General features: G+C 30.9%; 1 protein-coding gene across 2 annotated transcripts in view; it reads right to left on the bottom strand.

Annotated features, from left to right (window-relative positions):
* The window catches only part of CADM2 (cell adhesion molecule 2), a 1,086,998-nt gene that overhangs the window by 340,223 nt on the left and 732,679 nt on the right, over positions 1-14,096 (bottom strand). For both annotated transcript variants that reach the window (XM_045851253.1, XM_045851254.1), the window contains exon 2: positions 2,313-2,339. In XM_045851253.1, the coding sequence (XP_045707209.1) occupies positions 2,313-2,339 (27 nt within the window). The remainder of the gene's footprint in view (positions 1-2,312; positions 2,340-14,096) is intronic.

The following is a 14,096-nucleotide window of genomic DNA, read 5'->3' as shown; positions in this document are numbered from 1 at the left end:
TTTTCCCCAGGAATATACTTTGTTTGGGCCAGGAAATGAACTATTTTGTAAGCAACCATCTGCTCTTACATTATCCTGGCTTTATTTTTCTCTTACATTTTTTCCTGTTTGAAGACCATTTTCCTTGACATGGAAATGGTACAACAAAAACACTGAGTATTTCTGTTATCTCTTCATAATCTACATTGGTCCCAATCATTAAAAATAAAATTTCTATTTCTATTTGAGGTACAGTTCATGTTAGAAGAGTCATTTCTTGTCTCCAGAAGACCTTATATATGCAAAGATATAAGCACAGGGTAAACTATGTACCAAACACCCCTTGCAGGCTTGTACACAATTGGAGAAAGAAGATTCAAATGAAATGGATAGGTGTGTGTGGAAGAGTAGGGATGGTGATGTGGAAAACAGTAAATCGGTCACAGATATATGTGCAAAGTATGTTGTAAAATCCTAACCAACTGGATTTTTGACATGACTTCACAGACACCTGTTGTATATTTTATGTCTATAATTCTGCAATGGTAAATTAGTTTCTTCTACTTCATACTGTATAACCTGTATGTTACAATTTGAATTATTGTCCAGTGTTTTTAAGAACTATTGAGTGATCATAAATTTGATTATTACAAGAGATTTTATGTAATCAAATGTGGTAATGGCTTACCATCAGTCTATTGCCTATTACATTTATCAAATTCATCTCTCTCCACTTTCATGAAAACACAGGTCTTCACTCAAAACCTCTCTTCACTGCACTGAAATGAACTGAACTTATTTCTACTTCCATACCTTTACTTATGCTTTTGAGTTATATTTTCTATGCACTATTTTTTTCTGCATGTTATCCAACACTCAAGTATCAGTTTAAGCCCCACCTCCCACTTAAACCATTCTCTAAGGAGGACTCCAATCTCAATAATTCTATCACATTTACGGAAACCACATATTAGGCTAGATGTTGAGGAAACCACAAAGAGTAACCATAGATTGCTATTTTGTCCTTTAGTCCTTTATATCTTTAGTGTTCAATGAAATAAATATATTGCTAGAAAAATGGTATTTGCACACTAAATTCTTAGCCTTATACACAGGGAGTAGTTAACACTTTAAAGATGACTCTGTCATAATGTTAAAACTAGCTTTAAAAATACAACTTGGGGGAAGGCAGGGTTGGAGGGAGAGGGATAATAGAGAAGATTGGTCTTGGGGTGAATTTGAATATTAGAAGTAAAGAAAATGACAAAACCACCTTGTCATTCCTTCAGACCACACACAGGAAGATGTTAAATACCAGGATATTAAAGGAAGAAGAGTCAGAAAATTCTCAATAAAGAAGAGGCAGATTGGTGAGGAACCAAAGGAAACCGGTATTGATTAAAATGCTGGTAGCAGCAAGAAGCCTACTATTGTTTTACACATTTTACCTGACTCAGCCCTCACCACAGTCTTTTGAAGAGTTTATTGTTATTCACACTCTGTAAATGGGGAAACAGAATATTTTTGTATGTGTGTGTACCTACATATATATTTATATGTACACATATATGACCAATAAGGTAATTGCAGTTTTACCACATAAAATAAATCAAAGAAGAAAAATATGTATTTCGTTTATAAAGAGAAAAATATTAAATATATACATTGTTTTAGAGAGTAGGGCATAAACACAGAAACTATAAACCTATGACACAGTATCATACATATATTAGGATTCTTTCAAAAAAAGAAAGAATGACACATCAAGCCAAAAGTCTTGTTTTTTTTCTTTTCAGGGAGACATTCTGTCATTACAAAAGTACATCCTCCCTTGTGAAAATATATTTTTAGAATTCTAGCAAATGCAAGCTTTATGCAACTGCAAAATGGAAGAAATGTCACAAATAGAAACCCGCAGCTTATAATATTCACTTTTAAAGCATAACATTTTCCCTTTACATAATTCAATGAAGGCATGTTCAATTCAGAGATTTTCCATCAGTCTTATTTTAGGCTGTATTTTTTCCAATTTACAATTTTACCCCCCTGCCGAAATAAACAAAGGTCAAAGCCAAAATGTAAGTGCACGAAAGCTGTTTAACAAAGTGAGAAATAAAACAAACAAAAAAATGATCCTCACAAACAATCATGCAGAGACAGACATATATCAAAAGTTCAATAATTGAAATAATATATATTTGTATTTGTAGAAATATGTGACTAATATCTATATACTGAACTAATATCATCCTAAAAGAGTTGGTTCCATCATTTAAGTGGCCTTAGAACACTGAGCAGAAAAAATGAATCATGCAAAATGAACAGGAGCTCACCTTTAACTTTATTTTTTGAAGCAGCCGCTGTTCCAAGGAAGGATTGCACAAGAAGAAGAGAACAGGCATATTAGATATTAGACAAAGTCTCTAATAAGAAAAAGAAATATGTTAGTACTGTTAGCTAAAGTCTAAAAAGATATGTTTATTATTACATGATTAAAACACTTTAGATGAATAGGACCTTATAACAAAGAAAATGAGAATTAGTTCTATTCTATTAGCATATGATTAAGCTTCTTTAATAGGAAAGAATAAACTAGATGGGAGCCACACAATGCAAATTCCAAACACCATAGTCACCAATTCCTTTAAGGACTGTAAATATTTCTTTCTCTATTTCCTTCTTAACTCTGAACTTTAGATAATATTTCAATTAAAGAAATACTCATATATATAGTTTAAAATATATTTCAGATTACTTAAGTATTAAACTATAGTCTATAATATTTGGACAAATGATAACAAGCCACTTGCATTTACTGAGCATTTACTAAATGCCAGGAACTGAGGTTGAACACTTCCCACACATCTTCCACTTAATAGGGATAGCCTCAATAAGTAACTTTTGTTATTGTTTCACAAACATGGAAACTGGGGGTCAAATTACTTGCTGACTATGACACAAAAACAAAAACAAAGCTAAAAAAAAAACAAATTTGGGATTTGATTCTAGGTATATTTAATTCCAAAATTTCTTACACTATTGCAACGGTGTCAAACTCATTTTCACCAGGGGCCACATCAGCCTTGTGGTTGCCTTCAAAGGGCCTAATGTAATTTTAGGACTGTATAAATGTAACTACTCCATAACTGTTAAGGAGTTGAAATTACACTGGACCCTTTAAAGGCAACTGCAAGGCTGATGTGGCCCTTGGTGAAAACGAGTTTGGCACCCCTGCACTATTGGGATTTAAGGCACTGAGTCAATCAACTGAGTTGCAAACATCAGGTCTATGAAGCCAAATCAAAACTGGGTGATACATTAAACTCCATCTATTTGGTATTTGGTTGACCACATAGCTATGAAACCAGAAAACTCCATTATTTTAAATGGGTTTATTACCATTAAGAAGCAGATACTTAAGCTTATTTAAATCTAATGGTAAACACTGTTTGGGTTTTATAGTTATTACATTAATGAGAAAGTTATAACAGAACTATAGGGGAGTTCTTTACTCAAAGGAGGATTTCTAGAAAAAAATACATGATTAGAGACCTCTAAACATTTTGAAGTGATAAATTCTATTTTGATTTAAATACTATTTAAGAATGCAGACTGACAGAGGAAAGAGTGCTTTTTCACTCTCTAAATGATATTAAAGATGAAGTGGCAACCTATCCCTAAATTAGGAAATATGCAGTCATTACTTTGGCATACTGACCTTCAATGATGTTTAATTTAGATTTTAGCTAAAGCACTTATAAAGTATATATAGAGTATTTAATCTACAGTTCATCCCATCAAGCTATTTGAAGCTAAATAAAAAATTCTAGCAAATCTAGTACATGCCAGACTACTCACAGAGAATTTCGTGTTCCCAATCATGAACACAATCTTAGCATTTTTCTTCCACTAGCTCATACGAAAATGTACATCATGTTTTTAAAATAATTTTTTCCAGATAAAAATATATTAAATAAAAGCAAAACTATTTCCAAAAACCTCAGTTAAATCCTCGGTAAAACTCATTCAATCTCTGTTTATTCAACAGCTTTAAAATGAAGGCATATGACTTGAGAGGGAGAATGTTTACAATCTTGTTATGAAGATAAAAGTCAAACTAAAAAGCAAAGTTCCAAAATTAAACTACAAGTCATATGGTGATATTGTTGCTTACTATGATGTAACAAATCATAATATAATTTATAAATCATTTAAATCCCTAAAATACTTAATATTAAAACTTAAATTTTAAGTTATTTTTACCAGAAAATTTATTCCTATTTAATGAATGAAATAGTTCTACTTCATTGTTTATTTTTATTATAAAGTTGATATATTTCAAAAAATTAGAGATGATATAGATTGAAAATAATATTTCATCTTTCTCCAGTATTAGCTACTGAAATAACCAATGTTAACTGTTTGCTAATGTTAGAAAAATTAATTGTGCTATTCTTAATCCAGCGCCTTAGAATGCTCTGCCACACTATCTCCAGATTTTGCTGTTCTTACAAAAATTCATAGCATATATATTTGTGTGTATTTCATTTCCAAAAACAGAATAATACTATATGTCTAATATACTACTTTGCAGTTTGCTTTTCCCACAATTTCCAATACATGGAGCTCTAGCTCGCTAATTTTAATAGTTGCATATATTTCTATAATATATATAAAGTATGGGACTACTTTTCTATTGATAGGCAACTAGGTTGGTTGTATTTTTTTTCCTGCTACTAACAATATTGCAAGACACATCCTATGCCATATCCCTTAGGTACTTCAGTGGTGTTTTGTTTTTACAGGACAGACTTCCAGGTTATTTTCATATTTCTGTGCAGAGGATCAGTGACAAAAATGAAGACCTGAAATAGTACAGATGCTGGGGTTGGAAACATTTTGAAAGAAAATGTGGAAGTATTGGATGCTATAAAACAACAGGAAACAGAAAAAAAAGAAAGAGAAAGAAAAGTAAGGAATCCAGTTTTCCAAATAACATATACACTACAAAATCTTTCAATCTTTTAAACCACAAATCATTTCATTTAACATTTCTTAATATTTGTTTTTCAATCAAAAATTCAGTTTTAATTTAGCCAAAATTTTAATAGATTTCAGAAGTCTAATCAAGAATTATTGTTATCTTTATATTTAAGACCATACAAAGCTAAAAGACTTATGTTTATTATATAAAAATATTTTTTGCCTAAAATTCATAGAAAATATTTTAATTAATAGTAAAAGGATTTGTTTCCATGGAAGGACTTTTACTTAAAATACAAATTTATCACTTAAAAATTTTAGCCTGAATTCAAAGCATTGCTAAAAGCCTTTAGAAATTTTTGAGACAAATATTAGTATCTAATATGTAACAGATACAAGCAATCTTTTACTAAAATCATTGTATTAAAAATTAGTGAAATAAAAATAAAGAAGGCAAATCTTTACATTTCTCGTTGTCCAGGGGATGAATTATTGAAAGTTCTCAAACACTACACGAAGGCAGATAATTTTATTCTTAGATTATTGGATAGATACCAAAATAATAGAAAGGAAAACAAAGCTTTATGTCTGTTCTGTGTGTGTTCAGGCAGTAAATACTAGACTAGTCTGGTTAATATAATTGGAAAGAGGCCAGGCTACCAGGCTTGTTAGCCCAATTATAATTCTCTGAATATTCAATAAAAGAAGCCAAGATGACAGCAATACTGTCATAAATGTCATGTTCAATACTTGTAAGATTTTCCATTGTCAGCACAGCCCAATTATAAGTCAATTGTGAAGTGCACATTGCATACCACCCAAAGTGACTGAAAGTTATCTTAAAAATATAATTTTAATAGTTCATAGTTAAAATGACAAAAAAGGATATAAAGGTACTTTAACCAGAGAAAAATTTTAGATGTGACATCAACATTTCCTCATCATTTTAATAAAAGCGGCAAGTTGTAACTATGACATTATAGGTGTTCACAATATTTTTTCAGAGATGATTAGTTATAATATTAAATTTATAATTGATAATAGTTATAATATCAATAATGTGAAAATTTGCACACACAGTTTTGAAGTAAAATTGTGATTATAATAGATTTACCAGAGATATTCATAGATGGATACTGAATAGTTAGTGAATATTAGGCACCATATTAATAAGGTTTATCTCTAAAATCTCCAATACAAATTATCAAAAATTAAAAATACAATTGTTACCAATTGAATTAGTTTTGTTGAATTAGTCAGTTGTCAGTGTATTTGACAAGTACCACTATCTAATAATTTTTGAAGAATTGGTAAATTTAAAAGTGTTTCTCAAAATAAAGCACAGGGCATGAGGGCATTCTCAGGGAAATTTAGATAAATTTGAAAACCTACTTCAAAAATAACATGGCCTAGTCATATTTTCCCTGTTCTTTTAATTCCTACTACTTATTTTAAGATCTCCTGCATAGCAAAATGGTGGTATATTTTGTTAGTATTTTCAGTTTATGAGAGATATAGAACATACTTTATTTGTGATTGCCTTTAGAAGTGTTTGTTGAAAAGTTATTTAGCAGTTCAACATTTCATAAATGGAGATATGAGAGACATGACTAGTATTTATTCACACAGAACTAATGCTAAAGCACCATCCATCTTTGTATTTTAAGATGATATACATTTATTGAAATATCTTAATATTTTAGCGAGTGTTTTTTTATTCCTCTTCCCATAGCAAACTTGTAGATAAGAGAATATTCTTCCCAAACAGGAAAGTAAAACATAAACTTAGAAAGCACTTAGCATTTCCAAGGAGAGAGAAGTTGTTACATCTATGACTTTATATGCAGATATATTAGATATATCCCTCACCTAAAATTTATCTGCAGCAAAATAAAACAAACAGAACCCAATTCCCATTGGTATATACTATAAAATCTATCTTAAATATGAAAAGTTAATTGTTTTATACATATGTACAAATTATAAAAGAAAGAAAATACATTGCCACTACTTCTTAGGATAAGTGACTTTTTCTGGGTCACAAAGTTATCTGGTAGCAAATTTACAAAGAAATCACCATGCTTGATAAACATATGTTTTTAAATCTAGTACATCAAAATTCAATCACTAGACAATAGTATAGCAATATAGTGCTAATCAATACCAGCTGAGTTTGATTCATTTGTATAAATTAGTAAATGGTGGGGCAGGGGGGAGCAAGAGGGGAAAATTGGGACAACTGTATTTGAACAACAATAAAAAAAGAAAAAATTCAAACATTAAAAAAATAATAAATCACACTGCTTTGAAAAAAGAAAAGTACGACTGCATCTAATTTATGAGACATCACATTATTATAGTCCTTTAAGATATGGATATTAAAATAATTTGGATTTTAGGTAAGTTTCTACTACATTTTCCCCTTTTAAGTTTTTTTTCTATCTAACATAAAGTTAAACATTTTTTCACTAATCACTTGAGATTTATTTAAAATAACTTTTTAGTTACCAACTGTCTAGCTACCAATTGTCTAAACACCAGAATTTTCTTGAAAGGCACATTCGAATTTGAAGATTTAAAAAAGTTTAACGTAATTTTTTTCAAATTTTTTTCTTTCATAATAATCACGCAAATTTCAAACTAGGTTTTTTTTTTTAATTTCAAAAAGAAGTTGCTAAACAAATTATACCCTAGAGTAAGCAATATTTGATGCATGGAAATAGCACTTCATACAAATACTTCAGCCAATAAAGAGAAAATAATAGAATTCAAAAACCACTGTTCTATAAGTCTTAGTAAGTTCTCATATGTAGGCAGCGACCACCATTCCTGATAACATAATTAAAAACAAAACTACTATGCAGTACCTGTAAAGGACACAATACCATTTAAGAAGTGCTTTTGTTAAAATAATAAAATCTGAATAGGATCATGCCTCTACATTGAAATTCCAATGTCCAATCAATACAGGAAATAAATAAATTACATTAAATCAATGTGATTAGTCAAATCTTGAATGTGGGAAACCACACACAAGCTATTTTGGCATTTGATTTCCTCAGCAAATAGATTTCAGGAATAAAAAGTATCATTTGAAGGAGGAACTTCTGAGACATATCGAACAATTGTCATTTGTAGAATAGGCTGGATCCTGACTTCAGCAGGAGATATTTCCTGACACTAAGCAATTACTGTTAATATTTAAGTGGAATAATAGCATTGCTACTGTTTTTTAAACTATTATTTTTCAACAAAACTAAATATTCATGAAAACTTATCTGTTACCTGGTATTTATTTCAAAGTAATCTTGGGATACATGCTGTTTATCATACCATCTACCTTTGTATACATAGCACCAAAATTTCTGATAAAACTATTTAAAATATTTAATTAAATATCTAGGTTAATTTCTGTTTTAAATATTACTATTTCTCAACATTGATTCTCCCATAATATAAATAAAAACCCTTACATGTATCTATCATATATTATTATGAAAGACATGAGATACTACAAGAATAAAAGGTTCTCAATAAATAAAATGAGTGGGCATCCTTTGAAATTATATTTTATGTCTATGTTTCTAAATAGGAAATTATTTTAGAAATATCTTAAATCAACAACTAAAATAAAATATAATATTGGAGATTAGTTTCATATCATATTATTTGCTAGATTTTCAGTGGCTAATTTTAATGAATAAATATAATATACATACTTAAATTATTGTCAATCACTAATATTATTTAGTTCAAGAAATGTTCCATAAACACATACTTGGAAAACTAACTTCTGATATCAGTTAGATTGGTCACATTTCCTATTTTCTAGATGTTATAATATATTTGCAGTTTTTTTCTATTAAGTAACTATCTTAATTAGTAATTTTCTACACAATAATTTATTTTAAAATACATTCTATTTCACTCATTTAAACTTACACAAAATACATGATACCATTGTGCTTATAATTAGTAATGGTAAAACAGTAAAACAATGATGTATGCTTCTTTGAAAACTTTCTGGCCAGCAAAGTTTTTTAATGCTCATGTAGAACAAATAAAGGTATGAAATTTATCTATAAGAATTCACAATCTAAGACAGAAGATGATATGATAAAAATCATTTGACATTCTCTTTATGTGTATATCCATATATGTGTATATGTATACAGAAAACAATATTATGGAATTATTTTGTATAATCATATGCATGTACAACAGTTTACTCAGTTCATGTTATGCCATTGGTAATTAGTACTTTTAATTTTTATCTAGGAAGGGTAACTCCTGTACTCTGTATAAGTGTTGGGAATGGTTTTCAATTTTAGAACCAAAGTATTACCTAGTACATACATTTATTGACTGATAATAGTTTTGCAATTACTATAATGGAAAACTGGAATTCATTGATGTAAAGTAAGAGAACCCATACCACCCTGGGCTTAAAGTTAACCCACAGGTTTACAGCTTCAGCTTAAGGAGGGTACTAACAGGTGATGTTTTAAGGGGGAGAAACAGAAAAAAAAATGACAGAAATTATATGTCTTTATGAGATTTTTTTTGGCCTATGGATTCAAGACAATAGTTCCATAGTAAACATAAACTCAATGTTTCCTAATTACTGATTGCTAGATAATGGATTAATTTTAGAAAAGTTATCCAAATAGAGAATGTTGTTAGGAATAACTTAAGATAATGCATCTAATTTGCTCTAATATAGTTCAGGTAACCAGTTTAGTTCCCAGGGAATCCAATGGCAATCAATGTTTCACACAAAGGGGTAAGCTTTCAATAACTTGGTGTTACCCTTGGGCTTATCAACCCAATGAACAGCCCCAGCAAGGTGAAAGATGACCTGCAGAGTGCTGTGCATCAGCTGCTGATCACATACTGACTCATATTTCAGGTAGGGTCATGATTCCCTGAAATGATGTCATCCACACTAAAAGAGCTCAGACTCAGAATACACACACTTAACATACATTCAGCACTTAAGACATGCTAATTTGAAGAGCAATTAGATGTCTATTTTTAGTGCCCCACTTCTATAATTTAAATGCAGAGAATGTGATCATTTTGAAACATCATTTTCAAATTCATTAGACATGAGATCTGGTAGCTTTTACCGTAAGTCATAATTACGGCTTCCTGACACATAGATGTTATTTTACTTAAGTCTTAATAAGTGAACAGAGAAGTCACATTACTGATTCAATGATAAATAGGTGGGTTAAGTAAATACTGGACTGTTGGTATTTGCTTCCACTGACTCTTATGGAGAACCACAGTGGCATCTTTTTTTCCCCTATGTTCCTCTGCTTTGGCCTTCTATTTAACACTTTTATCTTATATTGATATGTCAGTAATTTTTGTATAATGTATTTTCCAAAACAATATTTTATCAGGTGCCATGTAACTCTCTCTGGGTTAATAGACATCATTAGTCTACCTATACTAATACAGTAATTCCAATCTTAACATGAATTATAGTATATAAGATAGTGGTTCAAGAAATATGATTAACATTTTATTTAAGAAATAATAACAAAATTTGAACATTTGAGGATCTACAATGACTACATCTCAATTCAAAATCCTCAAAAACAAGAGCAATGTAAGAGACATTTCCTCAGAGATTTAATGAGTGTCTCACAGCTCTATTTCAAGACACGTTAAAAAGTGGATAATTATACCATAATCTGACCAACTCAGGGGCATTAAATGTTTTGAAAGTGATTCAAAAATATCATGTAACTGAATCAAAAAGACAATGTAAGCCAGATTATTGTGTCAAAATAGTCTTAATAACCAACCATAAATAGTAATTGAAAAATAATTGATATGGTCTGGATTATATATAATTTTTAATCTGAGATAAATATTCTCCAAATGGAATAGTATAATTATCATATTTTAATATTTAGAGAAAAGGAGTTTCTAAACATAGTCTGTTGCAATTGGTAAAGTGCCAACAGTTTACATTAATCAAGTCATGTGGAGAAAGTATGACAAATGATCTTAGGAATTCAGTTTCAGAAAATCTATTTGGCATACCTGCAGCATTTCTGCACTTCAGCTTTGTGGAAACCTTATTTTGGAGTTTATCAATAACTCTGCTCAAAAGAGTATCTTGGGACAAGTTACTTCAAACTGTGTCCACTATTAAAATACAATGACAAAGTGGAAGAGGGCTTTGCAGAGAGAAATAAATAAAACTTATAATCATAAAACACATAATTACAAGGTACTAAACAAGCCACTATATATTTTGCATATGGAAACAAATCAGGTTAAAAATATCTTCAAATGTCATGAACTGTCTCTTATCTCTGGAACAGTGCAAATACACTAGGAGAAAGGCAAGATGAAAAAGGGTATGCACACAAATAATAAGCTGGATATAAAGATCCATTTAAGACACCCAGTATAATTATTTTATATTTACACTGGATGCAGGCAGTTTGAAGTAACAGCCAAAACATCACCATTTGGAATGAGCTTTTTCACTGAAAAAAAGGACAAAATATTTTTTGGCCAGGATAAATTACACAAAAATATATTCTGGATACTCATTTTTCCAGTGCCTCGGATTGCTGCAGAGAGCAGGTAGAAGACTAGTTCACACTGTATGACAGTTAACTGCTAGTTTTTGCTTGTGAGGTAATGTTCAACTGTAAGTATTATGTGCATTTTACACATCAAATACTGTTAGGCATAATGTTTTAAATATATATTTGTAAGATGATCACAATTATATGAAATAGTTCATATTTTAATAAAATACCTAATGTTAAAGAATATATGTTATTTTTGTTGTTGACTTTTTTGAAGCTAGTACATTTGATTTAAAATCCAATGTCTCTGATAGACACAACCACAATGAGACAATAATAATAATTTTAGTTCTATATTTTATGTGCTTATGTTGAATAAAATATATTCACACACATACCAACCTTGGCTAGACTATACATTTGAAAATATAAGAAACCTACAATTAACAACTTCACTATATTCCATTGAAAGTGAATTCTTTTTTTTTTTAATTTATTTATTTTTTAGAGAGGGAAGTCGGGGGGAGAGAGAGAGAGAGAGAGAGAGAGAGAAAGAGAGAGAGAGAGAGACATCAATGTGCGGTTGCTGGGGGTTATGGCCTGCAACCCAGGAATGTACCCTGGCTGGGAATCGAACCTGGGACACTTTGGTTCCCAGCCTGCGCTCAATCCACTGAGCTACGCCAGCCAGGGAAAGTGAATTCTTAAAGTAAGAAAGTATTCTTCACAGACAATGTTTTACCTGAAATTTTGCAAATTTCACAATTAAAAAAGTGACAATACTTTTTAAAAGTTTTCCATATCTGTCATTGCAGAGAATTCCCAAAGAAACTCTGAGGTCAGACATTGTTAATTCTAAATCATATGTGTGGAAGTTGAGGCCCGAGGGACAACACAAGACTTTCTCAATGGTAACCAGCTACTCAGAATCAAGAAGTTTCCAAATCTTCCAACTCCCCGCACAGAGATTTTCCCTCACATCCTACATCCTGACTTTCAGTACACATAAGCTGGCTCCTCTTCTCTATGGAATAATATTCCATCTAACCATGAAAGACCATATCTGTGTCATTATGATGCTATTTTTCATAATTTCACAAGCCATTTTATATGTACATATTATTAATAAACATGTTGAGAAGCCCCAACAGTTTACAGGAAATATATTGAGAAAATAAAATAGAGAGAAAATAAATATAATAAATATAAATATAATAAATATATAGAGAAAATAAAATAAAATCTGTTCTCAGGATTTTTTAATAGTCAAACTGTATGTAAATGTATTCAGGCTGTTTGCAATTGAATCTACTGTTAAGCCTGAAATCCCACCTGGGATGATTTCAGAGAATCAGAGAATCTCAGAGTTAGAAGTTTCCCTTAAAGGTTATCTCGTCTAACTTCCTTCCTAGCATTGACTATCAAATACTGTGCACTCTAAAGAGAGGGGAAGAGACAGCTATTCAGTAGCATAAACTGTAACTGTTCATTAATTTTAAAACTGCGAAAGCACTACTTAAAAATTCAAATGAGGAAATTACAACTGAGCATTTCTACTCAATTCTCTCAAAATGAGGCCTGAACTTGAGCCACTCTCCTGTGCTAGCTGAAAGCCAACAGAAGATGCCCTAACCAGTGTGTTTTTCCTGAAAGGTAGCCAATATTAAATTTCTCTTAATGTTTCACATGTGGACATAATTTTAAAGTCATAGTTCTTTACATATACTGTAAATAACAAAAGATATAGCCATTCTTCAATTTAGAAGACATAGTGTGAGGATAATTCAAGTCAAGAAAACAGCCATTTATTGAACATTCAGGGATAATGTTGCTCTGGAAGAATATAATTAATACAGGAGTCTTGTTCTCAGAGACCTTATTGTCTAGAAAAGGAAACAAATATTTAAACAAGTAATTTAGAAGAAACATAAATGTAAAATTAGGCTATGTCCCTCTCAATGGGATTAAGTTTTAGAAGAATCAATTCTCCAGCTAAAGAAAGTGGTTTGGAAATCTAGACCAAGTGAGTAGAGGCACCCCTCCAGGCAGCTGCACTGATGCAAAGTTTTAGGAGGAGAGGAAGGTCATATTGAGGGGAGAAGGGCAGCTGATAGCTTATGGAATGGGGTTTTAAAAATGTGTGTTCTATTGATGCTCTACCTATTTCTGTACATAAAGTATGTGACATGTTCTACATTATGTTTATTCATTTTTCCTTCCAATGACCCAATGGTGGAAGACATGAGGATGGAATGGGGATTGATTCCTTTTTCTAAAAAGAGATTAACTTGTTAGAGTACTCAGGTAACACACTTTACAGGCTATAAAACACATTTAAAGAAAGTGTTCATATGCAGGCAAACAGCACACATTTAATCTGGCAACACAACTATGACTACTCCTCCTTAAAACCTCATAAAACCTCCTCTTCAAAGAGATTTATGAATAATGTGAATTAAATAATTCATGGGATTGGAGATGCCAGTCCAAATAGCCCCTTCTTTTTCAAGGTTTCAGTTTGTAGAACTGTGATCAAAGGCCTTCATCAGTCATGATAGCTGCATTTGTCCTCCCTCC

This window comes from Phyllostomus hastatus, unplaced genomic scaffold (assembly GCF_019186645.2).
Source record: "Phyllostomus hastatus isolate PE091 unplaced genomic scaffold, TTU_PhHast_1.1 phas_contig_86, whole genome shotgun sequence".
Taxonomy (NCBI): Eukaryota; Metazoa; Chordata; class Mammalia; order Chiroptera; family Phyllostomidae; genus Phyllostomus; species Phyllostomus hastatus.
The sequence above is the reverse complement of the archived record's forward strand: the minus strand, read 5'-3'. Positions and strand labels throughout refer to the sequence as shown.